The following is a 19,407-nucleotide window of genomic DNA, read 5'->3' on the forward strand; positions in this document are numbered from 1 at the left end:
AGACGACTGACTCTCTTTGACCCTGCACCTGGCGTAGAGCTGGATCATGCAGCCACAACTCCTAGGTCCTGTCCCTGTTTGGAAAACTGTGATTTTTGCTGTGAAAAGGAGAAAGACTGCAGAATCTTAAGAGATATCCACAGCTTTCTTCCCAAGACAGTAGCGAGGTGTTTCCATTCTCTGCTACTTAGCAGTGAGGATACATGGGCTTCAGTTCCATGCTAGCTAGGAGGCTATAGGGAATATGGATGATTTCCCAGAAGCCTCTCTGATTTTCAGAAATTCCCTACATCTTCCAGGGGAGGCAGGCTGTTGAATGAATGGATGAACGAATGAAAAAGCATTGGTTAATTATTTAACTGTGTGTCATGCACTGAGCTGAGTCTGGGGATACAAAAATTAAAAAAGCAAAGCTGGCCCTATCCTTAGTGAGCTTGCCTTCTAATAGAGGAAAGCAATATGTATTGGGTCAGAAGGGTGTTTTGATCTAGGAAGTCAGAGGGTGGTGAGTGGAGTCTTAGGGGGATTGATTGGCATGTCTTTTCCAGTAATAGTTATACCCACAGCTAGAAGTAACAGTTGGACAGGGGAGGGGAGTGGCCAATAGAAAGATCAGAGTAGCAAAGAATTGGGTTTGGACCCTGTCTGTGCTCAGATGATTTGTGATCTTCAGCAAGTACCTTCAGGTGGCTTCAAGTTCCTCATGTATCACATAGAAAATGTAGGGATTGGACCAGATGCCTTTTGCCTTTCTTTTCTTTTCCCCAGTGCATGCTTAGCACAATGACTGGCAAATAGTCCTTGCCTAATAAGTGTTTACTGACTGACAAATCCCTTCCAGCTCTAAGTCTCCAAGCCTGTGTTCTGTGAGTTTTTTCCCTGTGATAAAGCTCCTAGCTGGAAAAGCCATCCAAATGACATCTCTTCTTTTTGGTTGCTCTTTACTTTTTTGTGAGTTTTAAGTTTATTTCTACAAGAAGCCCTTAAAATTGCATTGTCAGGTCACAACTATTGATTCTCTTTCTGAAGATTGCAGAATCCAAAGTGAAATGACAGTTCCAGTTTCCTCATTCTTTTCTCCTTTGAGAATCCTCAATGGGAACTCCCCAGCTCCTTAGCTGTCTCCCATTACTGAAAGTGAAGCTATAAGGAATAGGATGCTCTCTGAGGATGGATTGAAAATAGACACAAATTGTCACTACAGCAGGAGCTAGGAATGCTGTGGAACAAGAAGATTAAAGTTTGAAAAATCACCCAACTCCTATAATCTGTTTTTCAGAACCACTCTAGAGTGTTTTTAGTTTATCTATTGCTTGAATTGTGGCCTAATCTTTGAGCCTGGCGGCACACAGACAAGCCACAGTTTAACCAGTTTTCCCCACCTGATAGGTTCTTAAATAAGGGTCCTCTAGTGGCCTGCAGAGCAGAGATTCGTTGGGTAAATGCTGGAAATCCCATCACCAGAGAGTCATGATGGAGAAGCCCTTCTGGCCCCAATCCCCACTTCCCAGCCTTAACTTCCACTGTTTTTCTTCATATATGATGTATTTCAACCAAACTTCATTACATGAAGTTACTGAAGCACAAATTTCCCACCTCTGTTCCTTGCTCATGCTGTTTCATTCACCCTTATCTCTGTCTGTTAAAATCCTGTCATTCAGCTCCCATCACAAATGTCTCCTTTCCCATATATAAATAATCTCTTCTGTTCTGTGTTCCCATTTGTTTATTCTTCCTATAGCAGTTATCACATTTTACCCTTATTTAGTTACTTGTCTTTTTATTTTCCCCTTTATGTTCCTCAAAGGCAAAAGGATCCTGTCTTGTTTATTATTGAATACCCTGTGGTACCTCACTCAGCACTTTATAGGTGATAAGTACTCCCTAAATGTTTGTCAGATTTCAGACTTAGCTAACCAGAAACAAGTAGTGTATTACTCTGGTGGCATCCTTTGCACTTGGGTTCAGGAGCAATAGACTTGGTCCTGTTAACTTTGCTTTGCAGTTGCCTCTATGTCTTATTTTAAACCTCTACACGCTTGAAATTTATACCACATAGAGTGTCAGAGATGATTTCCCCCATTCCTCTTCCACTTATTGTAGCTGTTACAGTCTTCCCTTCATGTCAGTACCCTTCCCCTTCCCCAGTTCCACTGAGGATTTTTTTAATAGATTCAGTTATTTATTTATATGTGCGTGTGTGTGTGTGTCCTAAACCCTATCCACCTGCTGATGAAAAAGTTTGCTGCCAGAAAATGAGAAATTAAGTGAGGGTGGTAGAACATCATTCTCAAGATGTATCCTTCTTCTGTCTCCCAGCCTGCATTCTTGTCACTGCTTCCATGGGAAAATGATTTGTCCTAGAGCTTGATATATACTACTCATAGAAATCCCCTTTTGAGCTTCATTTCCTGGATCCTGGGAAGGCTGAGAGAGGTTTTACTCTGAAGTTTGTTAGCCTGCACGGATATTCTGTTGAATGGTTTTCTCTTTCATTCATTGATATTCTGATCTCAAAAGACTCTTGTCTATATCTTTGAGCCTGCTCTCAGTGCTTATACACTGGTATATTTGTTCTTTCTAGTTGGCTAATGCCCTGTTGGAGAAGGAAGTGATAAACTATGAGGACATTGAGGCCTTGATTGGTCCACCTCCCCATGGGCCTAAAAAAATGATCACTCCGCAGAAATGGATTGATGCAGAGAGAGAGAGACAAGGCACGGAGGAGGAAGAGCTACCCCAGCCACGGCACCCCCGAGAGGAGGACTTGGATGAGGAAGAATCATCCCAACAAAAATAGTCTGAATGCCTTTCTCAGAGGGTTAGAAAAGGAGTCAGCGTTTCCTCCAGAAACCAGAAAACAAACATCCCATTCAGTTGACCTACTAGGTTTCATTTAAACTAGGATCTCCAGTTCTTGTGTCCAGACATCACCCTGAAACCCATAACAGCACACAAATTACACTAGGCAGCTTCCCCAGGTGCAGGTCTGAGCTACATTCACTCATTAACTATTAGTAAATCCTTTTGCAGAGGATTTGGGATTTTTATATCTTTTCCCCTACGGGGACACTCTGCATCACAGAGAACAGATGTTGCCTATTACCTAACGTTTTGAGATTTATAAACACTCTTATTGAGAACATATAGCAGTGCTGACCTGTTGTCCATGAAGAACAATAGTCACATGTCTTAAGAATTCCATGTCTGCCTGACAGTTGGTATATGACCTTTTCCCTGGTTCCTCTGACTTGATCCGAATAAATAATGAAATAAAAAAGGACTCCGCAGCTAAACTGATCTGATAATCATTACACCTCTTAACTGTGAGCCTGCTCATTATGTCATATGGTAAATGAGCTTATAATGTTACAGGGAATGAAAGAAAGCAAATTTATGGCATTAAAATATCTTTCTCTGATGCTGTTTAACTGGATATCATGTTTACAGAGATGTTCTTAATGCTTTATTTTCAAAGTATTTATGACACCTTGCTTTTTACTACCTGGGTGAATGGTTGTTATGTTTGATTAATAAATTTTCCGGGATGATATCCACCTCGGTACTTACTTAACCAGGCCACATTGAGGAGAGTGGTTGGGTTTATGTGTCTGTTTAATTTTTTTAATATGGTTTGTAGATTCTGCTGTTAAAATAGCTTAAGTGAAAAACCTATTTTGTAGGAGTCATGGATTCACATAAATTTTAATTTGTAATTCAGTGCATCCATCATTCACTGTCTGGAAGAGCCTGTTTTTATCACTGATAGATGGAGATGCATTTTGGGTTTACTTCTTCCCTGGTATGCAAAGGGAAACAACTGTGTAAGAATATATCTCTGATATGTTCAATCCTATTTTCCCCATCCCTCAATTTTCTCAGAAAACCAGTTGCATGCATGGATTTGGGAGTACTGCCATGAAGGAATAAGATTTAATATATTAAATTGCTATTCTCAGAATCGGTGTACAAGGAGAAATGTCCTATTTGTGTTAGGTATGTGAACCCAGGCAGCTGTTAGAAATACCTGTAGGGGATGAATTACAGGATGGCAATTTTGTTATCCCTGAGAGGGCAATGAAACAGATTTGCCATATTGTTTTTTGGCATAAGCCCTAAGTCAAATTGATATCTATCAAGGGCTGCTTTATGCATAGCCAGCATTCTACTAGCCCCTGGACTTTGTGGTACATTCCCATAGCCCAGCAGAAACTTTGACTAACAGGGTACAAGCTCAGGATAGCTTACGCTCACAATTGATTTTGGAATGCAGATCTTCATTAAGGTATCCATCCAGAAAGGCCTACAAAGGGGACCCAGTTTAGTTCACACAATGACCAAATTCCCAAGTGAATTATCCTCCTACTGGGCCTTAACAAATCATCTGTTAAATGAGTCTGTGAGAGTACAAGAAAAAAAAATAAACCTAATTCTTGTTTAAATGTTATAAGGGTGGCAGCCTGGTGTGGTGGGAAGAGTGGTGCACTTAGAATCAGAAGAGACCATCTGCAAGTGAGATGACCTTGTACGTGCCACTTCCTGGAACCTTGATTTCCTCATTTGTGTACAGGGATGATATTTCATAGGGTAGTGGTGAAGGCTAAGTGAGATAACAAATATATATGTTTTTGTAAACCTTGAAGTGTTATCTAAATAGTATCATTGTGATAAGGTAGAAATCAGTTTCCAAGAAGAAACACCAGTTGTGTAATAATTGTAAACACCTGTAAGGAATGAATTGTAGGATGGCAGTTGTGCATCATGGAGAGGGTGCAGACAGAATTCCAAAAGCCCTAGAATTGATCTGCTCTCCTGGGAATCCTCCAGATTGCTGGTCCAGAGCAGACTTCCTAAAGCAGCGCCAAGCTGGAAATAGTCTCCTGGCTTAGCTTTGGAAGCTGTCCAAAGTCTGTGGGCACTACCCAGCTGAAACAAAGCTAGCTGTTGGTGGGCAAGCCCTGGCCATACAGTGAAGCCTCTGGCTCACCTGATTCCTGGCATCTACTTGAATGCTTCATTACTTCCTTCCAGGCTCAGGTCTATCTTAGAATCTTTTTTTCATGTTCTTAGAATCTTGCAGGACAGTGCCTAGGAGAGTTTAATTCATTGCTAGACCATGACCCACTGGTGTTCAAGAGAGAAATCCAGTAAGACTAGTAGGCAAGTTTTGAGGGAGGTATTCTGTACTGGCTGCAATTCAATGAGATAAAATTCCAGAGAGAATATCAGAGAGTCCATGGAACCTTCTTAGAGTGGAATTGATGAACTAGACAGACACACACACACATCTGTCCTGGAATGGGAAAGTGATAGAGAACCTGCAAAAAGGGTTTATTTAGCAAGGCACTCAAGGTAAAATTTATAGTAAATTTCTCTGGTCTTTCATCACAAAAATTTAATTCACATATGATTTCCGGAACCAATTTTGTGTGGACAAAAGTCTCTCTTCCAGGACTGAAAGAGACCTACTTGGTACCATATATAGCTGCTGTTTATACCAATATAGACAAGTATACATTTTATTTGACTTGAAAAGAATGGTTTGTATCGAAGCACAGGAGTTGTACATTTTACACTTAAGTATCTCTGATATAATTTTCTTCTGTCTTTTGCCAAGTTGCTGAAATTTTACAGTTACATGATTTTTTAAAAATAACTATTTGGCAACCGTTTTGAAGATCCTAATCTTTGCAAAATACTACATAGAAAAAGAAACTTGTTGCCAATTACTTCAATATATCATCTTGCTAACTATTGAATAGAAAAGTGAAGTGTGTCCCTCATGAAATCCAGTTCAGCAACATTTATTTTTACTCACCAAAGGCAGTGGGGAAATATGTAAAAGCAAAATGAAAAATTCCCTCCCCTGAAAGAATTAAATTCTTTTGGAAGGAGGAAACATGGATTATAACATACACAAATATGCCTTTCACGGAGAGAGTGGTAAGAATGTAAGAATGGAGGGAGGGGAGGCAGGGTAGTGAGCAATTCCTGGTACCATTTCCTAAAAATTTGGAGTGGAGTATTCTAAACACATGTATGGACTGGATATCGTACTTGCTTCTCCGGTAGTAATCCAGCAAACATTTTTCTTTTTTAAATTTAAATTTATTTTTTAAATTTAGATTTTTAAATTAAAATTAACAAAGTGGATTTTCTCTTGTTGCCAACTCTCTTCTCCTGTCCCCCCGACACACTGAAAAAAAATAGAAGGAAAACAAATGTTTTATACTAACAGCCAATATCAAGTAAAGCAGATTTCTCCATTGTCCGTGTCTCATGCTATACCCTGAATCCACTACTTGGTTCTGAGGAGGCAGTTTGTGTGCTTTGTCATTGACCCTTTGGAACCATTGATTGCTTTAATCAATTCTTTAAGGCTTGTTGTTTTTGTATAAATTGTTCTTATTCTGCGCATTTCACTTTTCATCAGTTTATGCAAGTCTTAACCAAGGTTTCCCTGAAACAGTCCCTTTCATCAGTTTAATCAGTAAACATTTTTTAAGCCCCTGCTATGTGTCAGACACCATGATAAGCCCTGAGGATACAAAAAGAGGCAAAAGACAGCCCCTGCCCTGAAGGAGCTCACAATCTAATGGGAAAGACAACATGGGAACAAATATATACAATGTAATCTATGTACAGGATAAATAAATAATAGAGGAAAGGCTTCCTGTGGAAGATGGGATTTTAGTTGGGACTTAAAGGATACTGGAGCAGAGGAGGGAGAGCATGCTCAGAGAGATGGAGTGCCTTGTTTGTGGAATGCCTGGAGGCTAGTGTCACTGAGTTGAAGAATATGTTTTGGAGGAATAAGGTGTAAGAAGTTTGGAAAGGAAGGAGGAGGCTTGGTTATAAAGGGTTTTGAATGCCCTTATGAAGGGCTTTTATCTTGGAGGTGATAGGGAGCCACCAGAGTTTATGGAGTAAGGGGTAGGGTGGAGGTGTCATATAATCAGACCTGTGCTTTAGGAAAATTTCACTTCAGTGGCTGAATGGGGCTGGATTGGGGTGGAGAGACTTGAGGCAGGCAACCCACCCCCCCCCCTTCCCCCCAGTCCAAGCATAAGGTGATGAGGTCCTGTACTAGTCAGAGGAGGGAAGGGTGTTTCGAAGATGAAATCAACAGGCCTTGGTTACTGTTTGCTTGTGGGGGTGGGGGGTGAGAGACAGTGAGGAGTCCAGTATGATTCCTAAGTTGTCTGAGGGACTGGAAGGATGATGTTACCCTCTATAGTAATAGGAAAGTGGGTAGGGGGATAATGATAATGAGTTCTGTTTTGGACATACTGAGTTTAGGATGTCTACTGGACATCCAGTTTGACACGTCTGAAAGACAGATGGAGGTCAGCAGAGTTTGAAGCAGGATAGGTAGATTTGTAGATTAATTAAATCCATGGAAGCTAATGAGATTACCAAATGAAGAGGGATATAAAGGGAGTAGAGAAAAGGGCACAGGAAAGGAGAACCCTGAGGGACACCTATAGTTAGAGGGTGGGATCTAGGGGAGGATCCAGCAAAGGAGACTGAGAAGGAGTGGTCTGGTAGGTAGGAGGAAAACCTAGAGAGCAGACAGTATCAAGCAAGAGAGAGTGATCAGTAGTGTCAAAGGTTGCCGAGTGGTTAAGGTAAAGTACTGAGAAAAGGTATTGGCTGCGGCAACTTGGAATACGGGTTAGAGAGTAGTTTGGGTAAAATGATATGGTTGGAAGCCCAGATTATAAGGGGTTAAGAAGAGAGAGGAGAGAAAGTAGAGGCATTTTATAGCCCCCAAAGGCAGAAGAGATCCTGGATGATAGGGATAGAAGGGTCAAGTGAGAGATCTCTCAGGATGGGGGAGACAAGGGCATGTTTGTAGGCAGTAGGAAATGAGCCAGTAGAGGGAGTGAAAATAAGTGATAGAGTGTGGAAGACAAAGGAGTCAATCTGTTGGAGGAGAGAGAGAATGGGATCACTTGAATAATTAGAGGGATTAGCCTTGGTAAGGAGTAAGGTCATTTTATCAGGTGAGATGGGTGAAGGAGGATGGTGGAAGGGACTTGAGTGATAGGAGATGAGGAAGAGGAGAGAAGAGGGAGCTCACTGAGAATGGCCTCCTCCATTTTCTCATAGCACAATAATAGAACATTCATATGCCATGATTTGTTCAGCCGTTTCCAACTGAAGGACATCTTTCCAGTTCTCTGATGTTACAAAAGGGGCCCAACAAGCATTTTTTCAAGTTCATACAAGGAATCACACTAGGTACTGTGGATACAGACAAAAAACAGCCCCTGCCTTCAAGAAGCTTACATGCTACTGGAAGCAATGCAACATGAAAATAAGCATGATAATTTGAAGGAATGAGCTAGAGGACCCAGAAAATCTTGTTGGAGGTCGACCATGAATTCCTTTTGATGAATGAGAGGGATTCTAAGAAGCAGAAATGAGAACCAGTGAACCAGGCATGACCTGCACCTGAGGGACTGCCTGTGCAAAGGGTGCAGCGGCAGGAACGAGTCATTCGGTTTGGTCAGCGTCCAGTGGATGAATATGAAATGAGCCTGGAAAAGTCTCCTGGAGCCAGCCGATGAATGACTTGACATGCCAGGCAGAGGCCTTTGGAAGAACTGCTGAAGGTTCTCAAGAGTAATGACCTGCCGGGGGCAGCTAGGTGGCGCAGTGAGTAGAGCACTGGGCCTGGAGTCAGGAGGACCTGAATTCAAAATTGACCTCAGACACTTGACACAGTAGCTGGGTGACCTTGGGCAAGTCACTTAAGCCCAATTGCCTTCCCTCCCCCCCCTGCCTGGGTCCAATGGACAGGGCAGCCCCATGGAGAATGGATACAAGGGAGGCTGTTGGGATATTCCAGGCTGGGGAGTCATCATTGAACCCCAGTAGAATGCGATGGTTTTCAGTAGAAACAACTGGGTCCATACATGCCAAAGTTTGAAGGTTTCAATGGCTCCTGGCTTCCTCTGTGTTGAAATGCCAATTCCTTAGTCTGACTTTCATTTTTATTTGATAGTCACCCTTTACAAATTCCGCATTCTAGCCAAGCTGGACTACCTAGTTGAGGCCTCAGCCACCTTTCTGCATTGTCAGAGACCATCTTCCCTGGCCAATCCACCTCCTCTCTCAATCCTCCCTTTCCCTTCATCTCTACCAGTTTAAATCCTCTTCCTTCCAGACCCCATTCAGGTGCCACCTCTAGAAAATCTTGCCTGTCTCTCCAAGCTAAAAGTGTTCTGTCCATCCTCAAGTTTGGTCACGGTCTCTTCTTTGCCCCTATGGACCAGTGTTGTGTACTTATTTTTAACACCAACTAGATTGCCAAAGTAGAGATTATAGTTGGCCTAACAGAAGGCACCATTTCTTTTCTTAACCTTTGTATCCCAGTGTCTTGCACAAAGTAAGACTTTAAAAATGTTTGTTGAACAGAATAGAATTGATTTGCCGGCCTTTGAAAAGGCCAAAGGCTGGAGTTACTTAAAATTAAAACTAAAACATACTGAGTATAACCACAATAAGTAATCTCCAGTAAGGGATGCTATGGTACAGTGCCCAAAGAGCCAGCAACTCTAATAAAGAGCTTTAGACCAGGAATGTGGGATTCGGTAGTCAGCTTGTGTCAATATGCATAGCATTGGTAAAGTTGTGTTTTCTCTGTCCTCAAATTATCATGAAACTCTGCTCATTTTTGCTCATTTTTTCCTTTTTTTTTTTAATGATAAATTTTAGCAGAGCAGATCAAAAAGTATAATCCAGTTAAGGAAAATAAGAAGTCAGCAAGTCAACAAACATTTACCATGGTTTAAGTAGGCGCTTGGGACATAAAGAAAGGCAAAAGACAAGTCTTGCTCTCCAGAAATCTTAAAAACAAATATATAGAAAAGTATTTGTGAATTGGCCTTCCTTTGACCTGACATGCTTATTCTTGCTTAGAAGACGAAAGGGAAAGTGTGCAACTTCTTGAAAAGTCTATAAACTGATCACCTCGATCATTCGAAGATTCATTGTGACTTCAGCCCTAAAAAATATACATTCAGAAGACATCCATCTTAAGTGAAGGTGTGGGGTACAGATGAGGTGGCAGTGTATCAGTTGTACTGCCGAGTGGCGTGACATTTTCAAAACTAAATGTTATTTTTGACTCATAAGCAACACGAGTGATCACATAAAAGATTGTTCTTCAGAAGCGGTATCAAGGTGACTGTACATGTACAATTGGCTCGTTAGGGATTAAGATGCTAGATGTGGGGATGGGCTTATTCAGGGCCACAATGGCAGGTGTCATCAATATGAGACAACTTTAAAAAAAAATTATACCACACTTTTCCCTTTAAAGAAGATTGTAAGGGGCAGCTAGGTGGCGCAGTGACCCTAGAGTCAGGAGGACCAAAGTTCAAATCCGGCCTCAGACACTTAACACACTTGCTAGCTGTGTGACCTTGGGCAAGTGACGTAACCCCAATTTCCCTGCCTTCCCCCCTCAAAAAACAAACAAAAAAAACAAAACAAAAAAAAAGAACATTGTAAGTATCAGGAAAGTGTCAAGTGTTCCACAGAGTTAGTGTGAACACTGGAAAGGAAGCACTAAGAAGGTAAAGGATTACAGGTCAGTGTTTGGAAGTGGGTACTAAGGTTAAGAAAGAAGCTCCTGAGTTTTATCTAGTACTAATTCACCAAATTATTTGCAGCTGTAGCAACAATTGGGCTAGCAGCTGCCGTGGCAGTGAAAGACCAACACAAGCCCAACAACAAGAATGCTGCAGGCACAAGTTCTTTTGATCTGCTTTACTAAGGAAAGTAATGTTAAGAGGTTAACAATCTTACTTTAATCCAACATATACATATATCATTCACTTAGTTCAGGGGGAAAAGCCAGCACCCTGAACTTCAGAACAAATACAAATTACAAACATACATTATAAACAGACTAAATACAATTCATAGTTACCAAGAAACCAACAACTGAGTTCAGGAGCCTGGGAGCTCTTAACAATGGCTGGCCCAGAGCCACCCGCCACTCCTTCTGTGGTTCAGAGCCCCAAGGGAGAACACCAACCTCTGGGTTTATATATCTTGTTCAGGGTCAAAGGTGAGTCACATGCGACTCACCCACCTGACCCAAAAGCGTCACAAAAATGCTATTTAAACCCACGTGGTCTAAAAGCCTCTGATGTCACAAGCATGTCACTCAAACCCACGTAAACTAGGCTTTCCCTTGAGGCAAGGAGGTCATCAAAGACTCCTAATTTAATCAAGGAAACAAAGGCCAAACTCTTCAAGGGCACTTGATTGAATAAGTGCTAAAAGCACATCTTAATTACCAATATAGCAGCAAACCTAAGCCCATAGCCAAAAACATCTGGCGGGCAGTCACTTTTTTGGTATCATTTCTGTGACGTCGTTGGCATAGGGAATGTCTTCTGAGTAAACATACTTTGCTAAGGCAGAAAGGGACTGAGAGGCCTCATGGGTGAGAGATGGTCTTCCAGACTTTGAAGCCAATTTGATATCCATTCACTATACCATAGCTGTCTCCCAGATTTACAGGGAAGCTTAGCACAAAGGTATGTGATTTTGTACTCCCAGCTTTTTTTCTTTTAGGCCTTAAATCGGTAAAGAGCCAAGTACATGGTGCATGCACAAGGCAGTGCAGATATGGGAATGAAGCAAAACCATCTCTGTCCTCAAAAACACTTCAATTCAACCTGCCTTTGCTTTGTGTTGTGTACCAGAATGATGGCTCATCTTTATATACGACTTTTAAGGTTGGCAAAGTGTTTTCCTTATGTTCTCTCTCAGTCTCATTCTGCATTGGCAAAATATATTTACTCAGAAGACATTCCCATATGTTATCTCACCTGATCTTCATAGCATCCCCGTGAGATGGGTGCTCTCTCTATGTTACAGAGGGAAAAAACGGGATGAGGATTATGAATTCAGGATGGCTTCCCCAGGGATACACAGCTGTTCTGTTTCTGAGGCAAGCTTCAGAATGTATGGCCAATGCTCAATCTCCTACGCCACCTAGCTGCCTCTGTAGTCAAGTCAGCTCAGCTTTGCCAGGAACTATGGTAAACACTGGGGATGAAAATAAAGACTGAGGCTTGAAAGAAGCCAAGAGACAGAGATGTGGTGGGAGGGCATTCCAGGTATGGAGGACCAGCAGGGGAAATGCTCAGAGTCAAATGATGGAGTGTCTTGTGTGAGGAAAAGCAAGGAGACCATTGTCACTGGGTGGCAGAGTACATCGAGGAGCATCAGGTGTCAGAAGACCAGAGAGATGTGAGGGGGGCAGGGGGAAACATATTAGGAAGGGCTTTCAAAGCCAAACAGGATTTTATATTTGATCTGAAGGTCATGGTGAGCCTTGGAGTTTATTGAATAGGAGAGTGACAGGGTCAGACCTGCATTTCCTAATCGTCATTTTGACAGCTCATTGGGAACAAAAATGAAAGTCTGCCCTCAAGCTTCTTATGTTTTCTCGGGAATGTACACATCCTTTTTATGTGTTTCATCCCTCACTCAGGTGGGCTTACAGTGGTTTCTGAAAGGATAGTCCTGGGTTGCATGCTGCATGTGTCTCGGAGTCAGACTCGTCATATTTGTGGTTGTAGTCAGCCACATTCTCCAGGTGTCTCTGAAGAACCTCTAGAGCCAGCTTGATAAGTCTTAGGTAAACAGCTCAGAGTCATGCATGCCCTTCTACATGGACATTACTTGAGTATAATCTTATAAAGCTGAGATGTACATAATGAGTATGGGCTGGAGGGGAGTCAGTGTGAAGAGGAGATTCAGGCACAGTGCTAGGAAATTATTGAGGATCAATCACTTTACCCAGGGAGGGAAGGGAAGATTTGAAGGAGAGGGATTCTAAACTAAGCCTTGAAGGGAAGAATTTCACCTGGGAAGATATTAAGGTTGGAGGTGGGAGAGGAGGGGACAGGATAATAATCTATACTAGGTTTGGGGTGTGTGTGTGTGTGTGTGGTGTGTGTGTGTGTGTGAAGGATGCACAAGCATGACAATTCAGGAGCAGTTTGGTTTGGCTAGATGTAGCAAAGGTGATGACAAGAATGTTGAGATAACCTTGAAAAAGTTGGTTGCAGCCTGATTATGGAAGGCTGTGTCAGGATAAGAAGTATATATTTTATTCATTAGGCAATTGGGGATTCCTTGAAGGTTTTTGTTTAGAGAAGGTATGAGAGGAGACAGACTGAAGGAATAGGAAGCCATTACAATAGTCCCAATGTGTGATTTGTGCGTAAGTCACAGCCTCCTGTTAGACTAAGACCTCCATGGGGGCAGATACTATTAGCTCATGATTTTTGCATTTTCCCCAATGTTTTGGCGTAGCTATTTTTTTCATATCCACATTAGTCATGTTGTGAAAGAAAACAGACAATAAAAAAAAACTCAAGAAAAATAAAGTTTAAAAAAAAGTATGATTCAATCTGTATCGAGACACCATCAGTTCTTTCTCTGGGGGTGAATAACATTTTTCATCAAAAGTCCATTAGAGTTGTCTTAGGGTAGCCATTCTTAATCTGGTATCAGTGAACTTTGTGTGTGTTGTGAGTGTGTGTGTGTATACACACATATATACACACACCTATATATACATATACACATATATTCATTTATTTCCTTTGTGATTCCATGTGTTTTATGCTTTTCAAAACGTTATTTTGCAGTACGGCAGAAACTAAATATAGACCATTTCACACTGGATTCCAAAATAAGATCAAAATGGGTACATGATTTACATGTAAAAGGTGATACCATAAGCAAATTAGGAGAGCATGGAATAATTTACCTGTTAGCTCTATGGAGAAGGGAATAATTTAGGACCAAACAAGATAAAGAAAACATGAAATGTAAAATGGATAATTTTGATTATATAAATTTTTTTTAATTTAATATATTTAGTTTTCAGCATTGATTTTCACAAGAGTTTGAATTACAAATTTTCTCCCCATTTCTACCCTCCCCCCCACTCCAAGATGGCATATATTCTGGTTACCCTGTTCCCCAGTTAGCCCTCCCTTCTGTCACCCCACTCCCCTCCCATCCCCTTTTCCCTTTCTTTCTTGTAGGGCAAGATAAATTTCTACACCCCATTGCCTGTGTATCTTATTTTCTAGTTGCATGCAAAAAAATTTTTTTTTTGTTTTTGAACATCTGTTTTGAAATCTTTGAGTTCCAAATTCTCTCCCCTCTTCCCTTCCCTCCATAAAAAGTCCAGCAATTCAACATAGGCCACATGCGTATCATTATGTATAACCTTTCCACAATACTCATGATGTGAAAGACTCACTATATTTTGCTCCCCCTTTATTGAATTTTCTCCCTTGACCCTATCCCCTTTCGAAAGTGTTTGTTTTTGATTACCTCCACCCCCATCTTCCTTCCCTTCTATCATCCCCCTTTTTTTTTATCTTCTTCTTCCTCCTTTTACCCAATTGAGTATGTATGGTATTCCCTCAGGTCAAATCTGATGAGAGCAAGATTCACTCATTCCCCCCTCACCTGCCTTCTCTTCTCTTCCTACAGAACTGCTTTTTCTTGCCACTTTTATGCGAGATAATTTACCCCATTCTATCCCTATCTCCCTCTCTCAATATATTCCTCTCTCATCCCTTAATTTGATTTTATTTCTTTTAGATATCTTCACCTCACCCTGTGCCCTCTCTCTATATATATATATACACATACATATATACATACATACACACTCACATATACATTTATATACATAAACATATATATATATGAATATTCCCTTCAGCTACCCTAATACTGAGGTCTCATGAATCATACACATCATCTTTCCATGTAGGAATGTAAACAAAACAGTTCAACTTTAGTAAGTCCCTTGCAATTTCTTTTTCTTGATTACCTTTTCATGCTTCTCTTGATTCTTGTGTTTGAAAGTCAAATTTTCTATTCAGCTCTGGTCTTTTCACTGAGAAAGCTTGAAAGTCCTCTATTTTATTGAAAATCCATATTTTGCCTTGGAGCATGATACTGAGTTTTGCTGGGTAGGTGATTCTTGGTTTTAATCCTAGCTCCATTGACCTCCGGAATATCGTATTCCAAGCCCTTCGATCTCTTAATGTAGAAGCTGCCAGATCTTGGGTTATTCTGATTGGGTTTCCACAATACTCAAATTGTTTCTTTCTGGCTGCTTGCAGTATTTTCTCCTTGATCTGGGAGCTCTGGAATTTGGCAACAATATTCCTAGGAGATTTCTTTTTGGGATCTATTTGAGGAGGCGATCAGTGGATTCTTTCAATTTCTATTTTGCCCTGTGGCTCTAGAATATCAGGGCAGTTCTCCTTGATAATTTCTTGAAAGATGGTATCTAGGCTCTTTTTTTGATCATGGCTTTCAGGTAGTCCAATAATTTTTAAATTATCTCTCCTGGATCTATTTTCCAGGTCAGTGGTTTTTCCAATGAGATATTTTACATTGTCTTCCATTTTTTCATTCCTTTGGTTCTGTTTTATAATATCTTGATTTCTCATAAAGTCACTAGCTTCCACTTGCTCCAATCTAATTTTTAAGGTAGTATTTTCTTCACTGGTCTTTTGGACCTCCTTTTCCATTTGGCTAATTCTGCCTTTCAAGGCATTCTTCTCCTCATTGGCTTTTTGGGGCTCTTTTGCCATTTGAGTTAGTGTATTTTTTAAGGTGTTGTTTTCTTCAGTGTGTTTTTCAGCATTTTTTTGAGTCTCCTTTAGCAAGTCATTGACTTGTTTTTCATGGTTTTCTGGCATCCTTCTCATTTCTCTTCCCAATTTTTCCTCTACTTCTCTAACTTGCTTTTCCAAATTCTTTTTGAGCTCTTCCATGGCCTGAGACCAGTTCATGTTTTTCTTGGAGGCTTTTGTTGTAGGCTCTATGACTTTGTTGACTTCTTCTGGCTGCATGTCTTGGTCTTCTTTGTCACCAAAGAAGGATTCCAGAGTCTGAGACTGAATCTGGGTGTGTTTTCGCTGCCTGGCCATATTCCCAACCAACTAACTTTACCCTTGAGTTTTTCAGTGGGGTATGACTGCTTGTAGACTAAAGAGTTCTATGTTCCACGCTTGGGGGGATGCGCCAGCTCTACCACACCAGCACTCCTCTTTCCCCAAGAACCCCCAACCCGGACTGGGCTTAGATCTTCAGTAGGCTGTGCACTCCTGCTCTGATCCGCCACTTAATTCCTCCCACAAGGTGGGCCTGGGGCCTGAAGAAACTGCAGCTGTACTTCTGTAGCTGCCCCACCTCTGCTGCCCCCAGGGCGGTAGCCAAACTGAACTCCTTCCACTCCCGCAGCTTTTCCCACTAACCTTCTCTGTTGTCTTTGGTGTTTGTGGGTTGAGAAGTCTGGTAACTGCTGCAGCTCATTGATTCAGGGTGTTAAGGCACGCTCCTCCCGGCTCCTCATCTGGTTGGTCTGCGCCGCTCATGCTGGGCTCTGCTCCACTCCTCTCTGCTCTGCTCCCAGCTCCACGCAGGATAGACCTCACCCAGAGACTATCCAGGCTGTCCTGGGCTGGAGCCCTGCTTCCCTCTGCTCTTTTGTGGGTTCTGCAGTTCTAGAATTGGTTCAGAGCCATTTTTTATAGGTTTTTGGAGGGACTCGGCGGGCAGCTCACACTAGTCCCTGCTTTTCAGCCTCCATCTTGGCTGCGCCCCCTTTAACCTGGACAGGACCAAGTCTTCCTGGGGTTGATCAGAAGTCTTCATGTGATAGCTCAGGAGGTAAATGTAACATACAAGAAAGTTACAGAGAGGAGAGCCCCACCAATTATGGCAGGCAGTGTCTGATTATATGAAAATTAAAAAGGTTTTTCACAAACAAAACCAATGCAACCAAAATTATAAGCAAAGAAGAAAACAGGGAAAAATTTGCAGCAAGTATCTCTGATAAAGGCCTCATTTCTCAGATTATATAGAGAACCAAGTCAAATTTTTAAGAATACAAGTCATTCCCCAAGTAATAAATGGTCAAACGTTATGAACAGGCAGTTTTTCAGATAAAGAAATCAAAGCTATATACAGTTATATGAAAAAATGCTGTAAATTACTACTGATTAGAGAAATGCGAATTAAAACTAGTCTGAGGTATCAGATTGGCTAATATGACAGAAAAGAAAAATCATAAATATTGGAGAGGATGTGAGAAAACTGGGGTGCTAATGTACTGTCGGAATTCTGAACTGATCCAACTATTTTGGAGAGCAGTTTGTAACTATGCCCACAGGGCTATAAAACTGCATACCTTTCATCCAAGAATACCACTGCTTGGTCTTTATCCCCCAGATATACAAAAAAAAGGGGAAAGGCCCTATTTGTACAAAATTATTGATAGCAGCTCTTTTCGTTGTGGCCAAGAATTTGAAATTGAGGGGATGCTCATCAATCAGTGAATGACTGAACAAGTAGCATGCGATCGTAATGGAATGTTATTGTTCTATATGAAATGACAAGCAGGATGATTTCAGAAAAATCTGGAAAGACTTACTTGAACTGATGCTGAGTGAAGTCAGCAGAACCAGGAGAACATCGTACACGATAATAATAATATTGTGTGATGATCAACTGTGAATGACTTAGCAATTCTCAGCAACACAATAATCCAAGATGATCCCAAAGTACTCATGATGAAAAATGCTAACCACATCCATAGAAAGAACTGATGTATGAATAGACTGAAGCTTTCTTTTTTCCTCCCTCCTTTCTTTCCTTCCTTCCTTCCCTTCCTTTCCTTCCTTCCCTTCCCTACTTCCTTGCATAAAATGACTAATATGGAAAAGTTTTACATGATTGCATATGTGTAACCTATATCAGATTGCTTACCATCTCAGGGAGGGGGGAGGGAGGAATAGAATTTGGAAGTCAAACTTTTAAAAATGTTTAAAATTGTTTTTACATGTAATTGGGGAAAACTCCATGATTTTGAAAAGGGATCTAAATAGCCTTTACCAGGTTTCCAAAGGAATCTGTGACCCCCCCCAAAAGATTAAGAACCCTTGTTTTTGGCATATAGTATTACAAAATGTAAACACTAACACAACATTAAATTTCAAAGGTAAAGAGAGGGTAAATGGCCCCCAAATTCCAGTGGTAGCAGTAAGGCTAGTATATGAAAGATATTGCAGAGGCACAATTGGCAAGAGTTGGCAGCTGATTTGAGAGGGGGAAAGGGCAAAATAATTGAGATTTCAATCCCTGGTAACTAGGCGGATTTTGTCTGAAATGGGGAAAGTAAGGGAGAAAGAGTAGGGTTTATAAAAATGACAACCTATTCAACTTTGGTGAGGATGGGTTTTGAGTACCATTGGAATATCTAGGTGGAAATATGAATCTGTCAATCTGAAATAGGACACTGGCACTCTCCAGGAGAAGATAGATATTGGGGTCATCAGTATAGGAGGGGCTAATTGAGACCATGAGAGAAGATATATATCTACTCATCTCATTGGCTAAGGTGAAGTATTGTAGAAAGAAAAGAGGGGGCAAGGTAGTCTACATTTCAGGAAAAGAAAGAATGAAGCAACACTTTTCAGCAGAGTGGTCAAAGAGGTAAGAAGTGAAAGCGCAGTGTTCTGGAAGCCAAAGGAGGAGAGAATATTAAGAAAGCAGATGGGGGATGGGGGGAGGATTTGAGCAGTGTCAGATGCAGAGAGGTCAAGGGAAATGACTAAAAAAAAAAGCCATTGAATTTTATAATAAGGAAATCATTAGGGACCTAAAATAGTTTTATTATAGGATCATAGATCTACTTAGGGCACCACCCTCCTCCCAGTCTAAACCTTGACTCCTCACTTTTATCTCTTATGTATTTATTACCAAGTCTACTGGAACATCTTCCCTCCTCTGGAGCAGGCCTCATCCCCTCACACCTAGACTATTGCAAAAACCTACTACTTGGTTTCCCTGCCACAAATCTCTCCCCACTCCAGTCCATTCTCGACTTATCCATCAAAATGATGTCCCTAAAGCTTAGATCTGGCCATGTCATACATACCTGCCCCATCCAGTCAAATCCAGCGGCTGCCTGCTCCTTCTCGGATCAAATATATAAAATTCTCCTTTTGGCTTTTAAAGGTCTTCATAACCTGCTTCCTCCCTTCTTTCTAGTCTTATACCTTTACTCCCTTCCAAGTATCCTATGATGCAGTGACACTAGCCTCCTTTTTTGGGTCTCACACAAAATACCTAGTCTGCTTTCAGGCATTTTCACTGACTATCCTCAAGGTCTGGAATTCTCTCCTCCATCTCTGACTCCTGGCTTCTCTGCATTCCTTCCAAGACCGCTAACATCCTACGTTGTACAAGAACATTCAGTTTGAGGTTTCAAATGGGCAGTTGAAGATGCAAGATTGGTGGTCAGCAGAGCATTTGGCTTTGTAGGAGGAGACT

At 41.2% G+C, this 19,407-nt stretch overlaps 1 protein-coding gene across 2 annotated transcripts in view; it reads left to right on the forward strand.

The window, feature by feature from the left end:
* Positions 1 to 3,574, forward strand: part of SPG7 (SPG7 matrix AAA peptidase subunit, paraplegin) — an 85,001-nt gene extending 81,427 nt beyond the window's left edge. For both annotated transcript variants that reach the window (XM_036750197.1, XM_036750198.1), the window contains one exon: positions 2,585 to 3,574. In XM_036750197.1, coding sequence (XP_036606092.1) covers positions 2,585 to 2,800 — 216 coding nt within the window. In that variant the 3' untranslated portion in view covers positions 2,801 to 3,574. The remainder of the gene's footprint in view (positions 1 to 2,584) is intronic.
* The last annotated feature ends 15,833 nt before the right edge of the window (positions 3,575 to 19,407 follow it).

The sequence above is a fragment of the Trichosurus vulpecula genome, chromosome 3 (assembly GCF_011100635.1).
Source record: "Trichosurus vulpecula isolate mTriVul1 chromosome 3, mTriVul1.pri, whole genome shotgun sequence".
NCBI lineage: Eukaryota > Metazoa > Chordata > Mammalia > Diprotodontia > Phalangeridae > Trichosurus > Trichosurus vulpecula.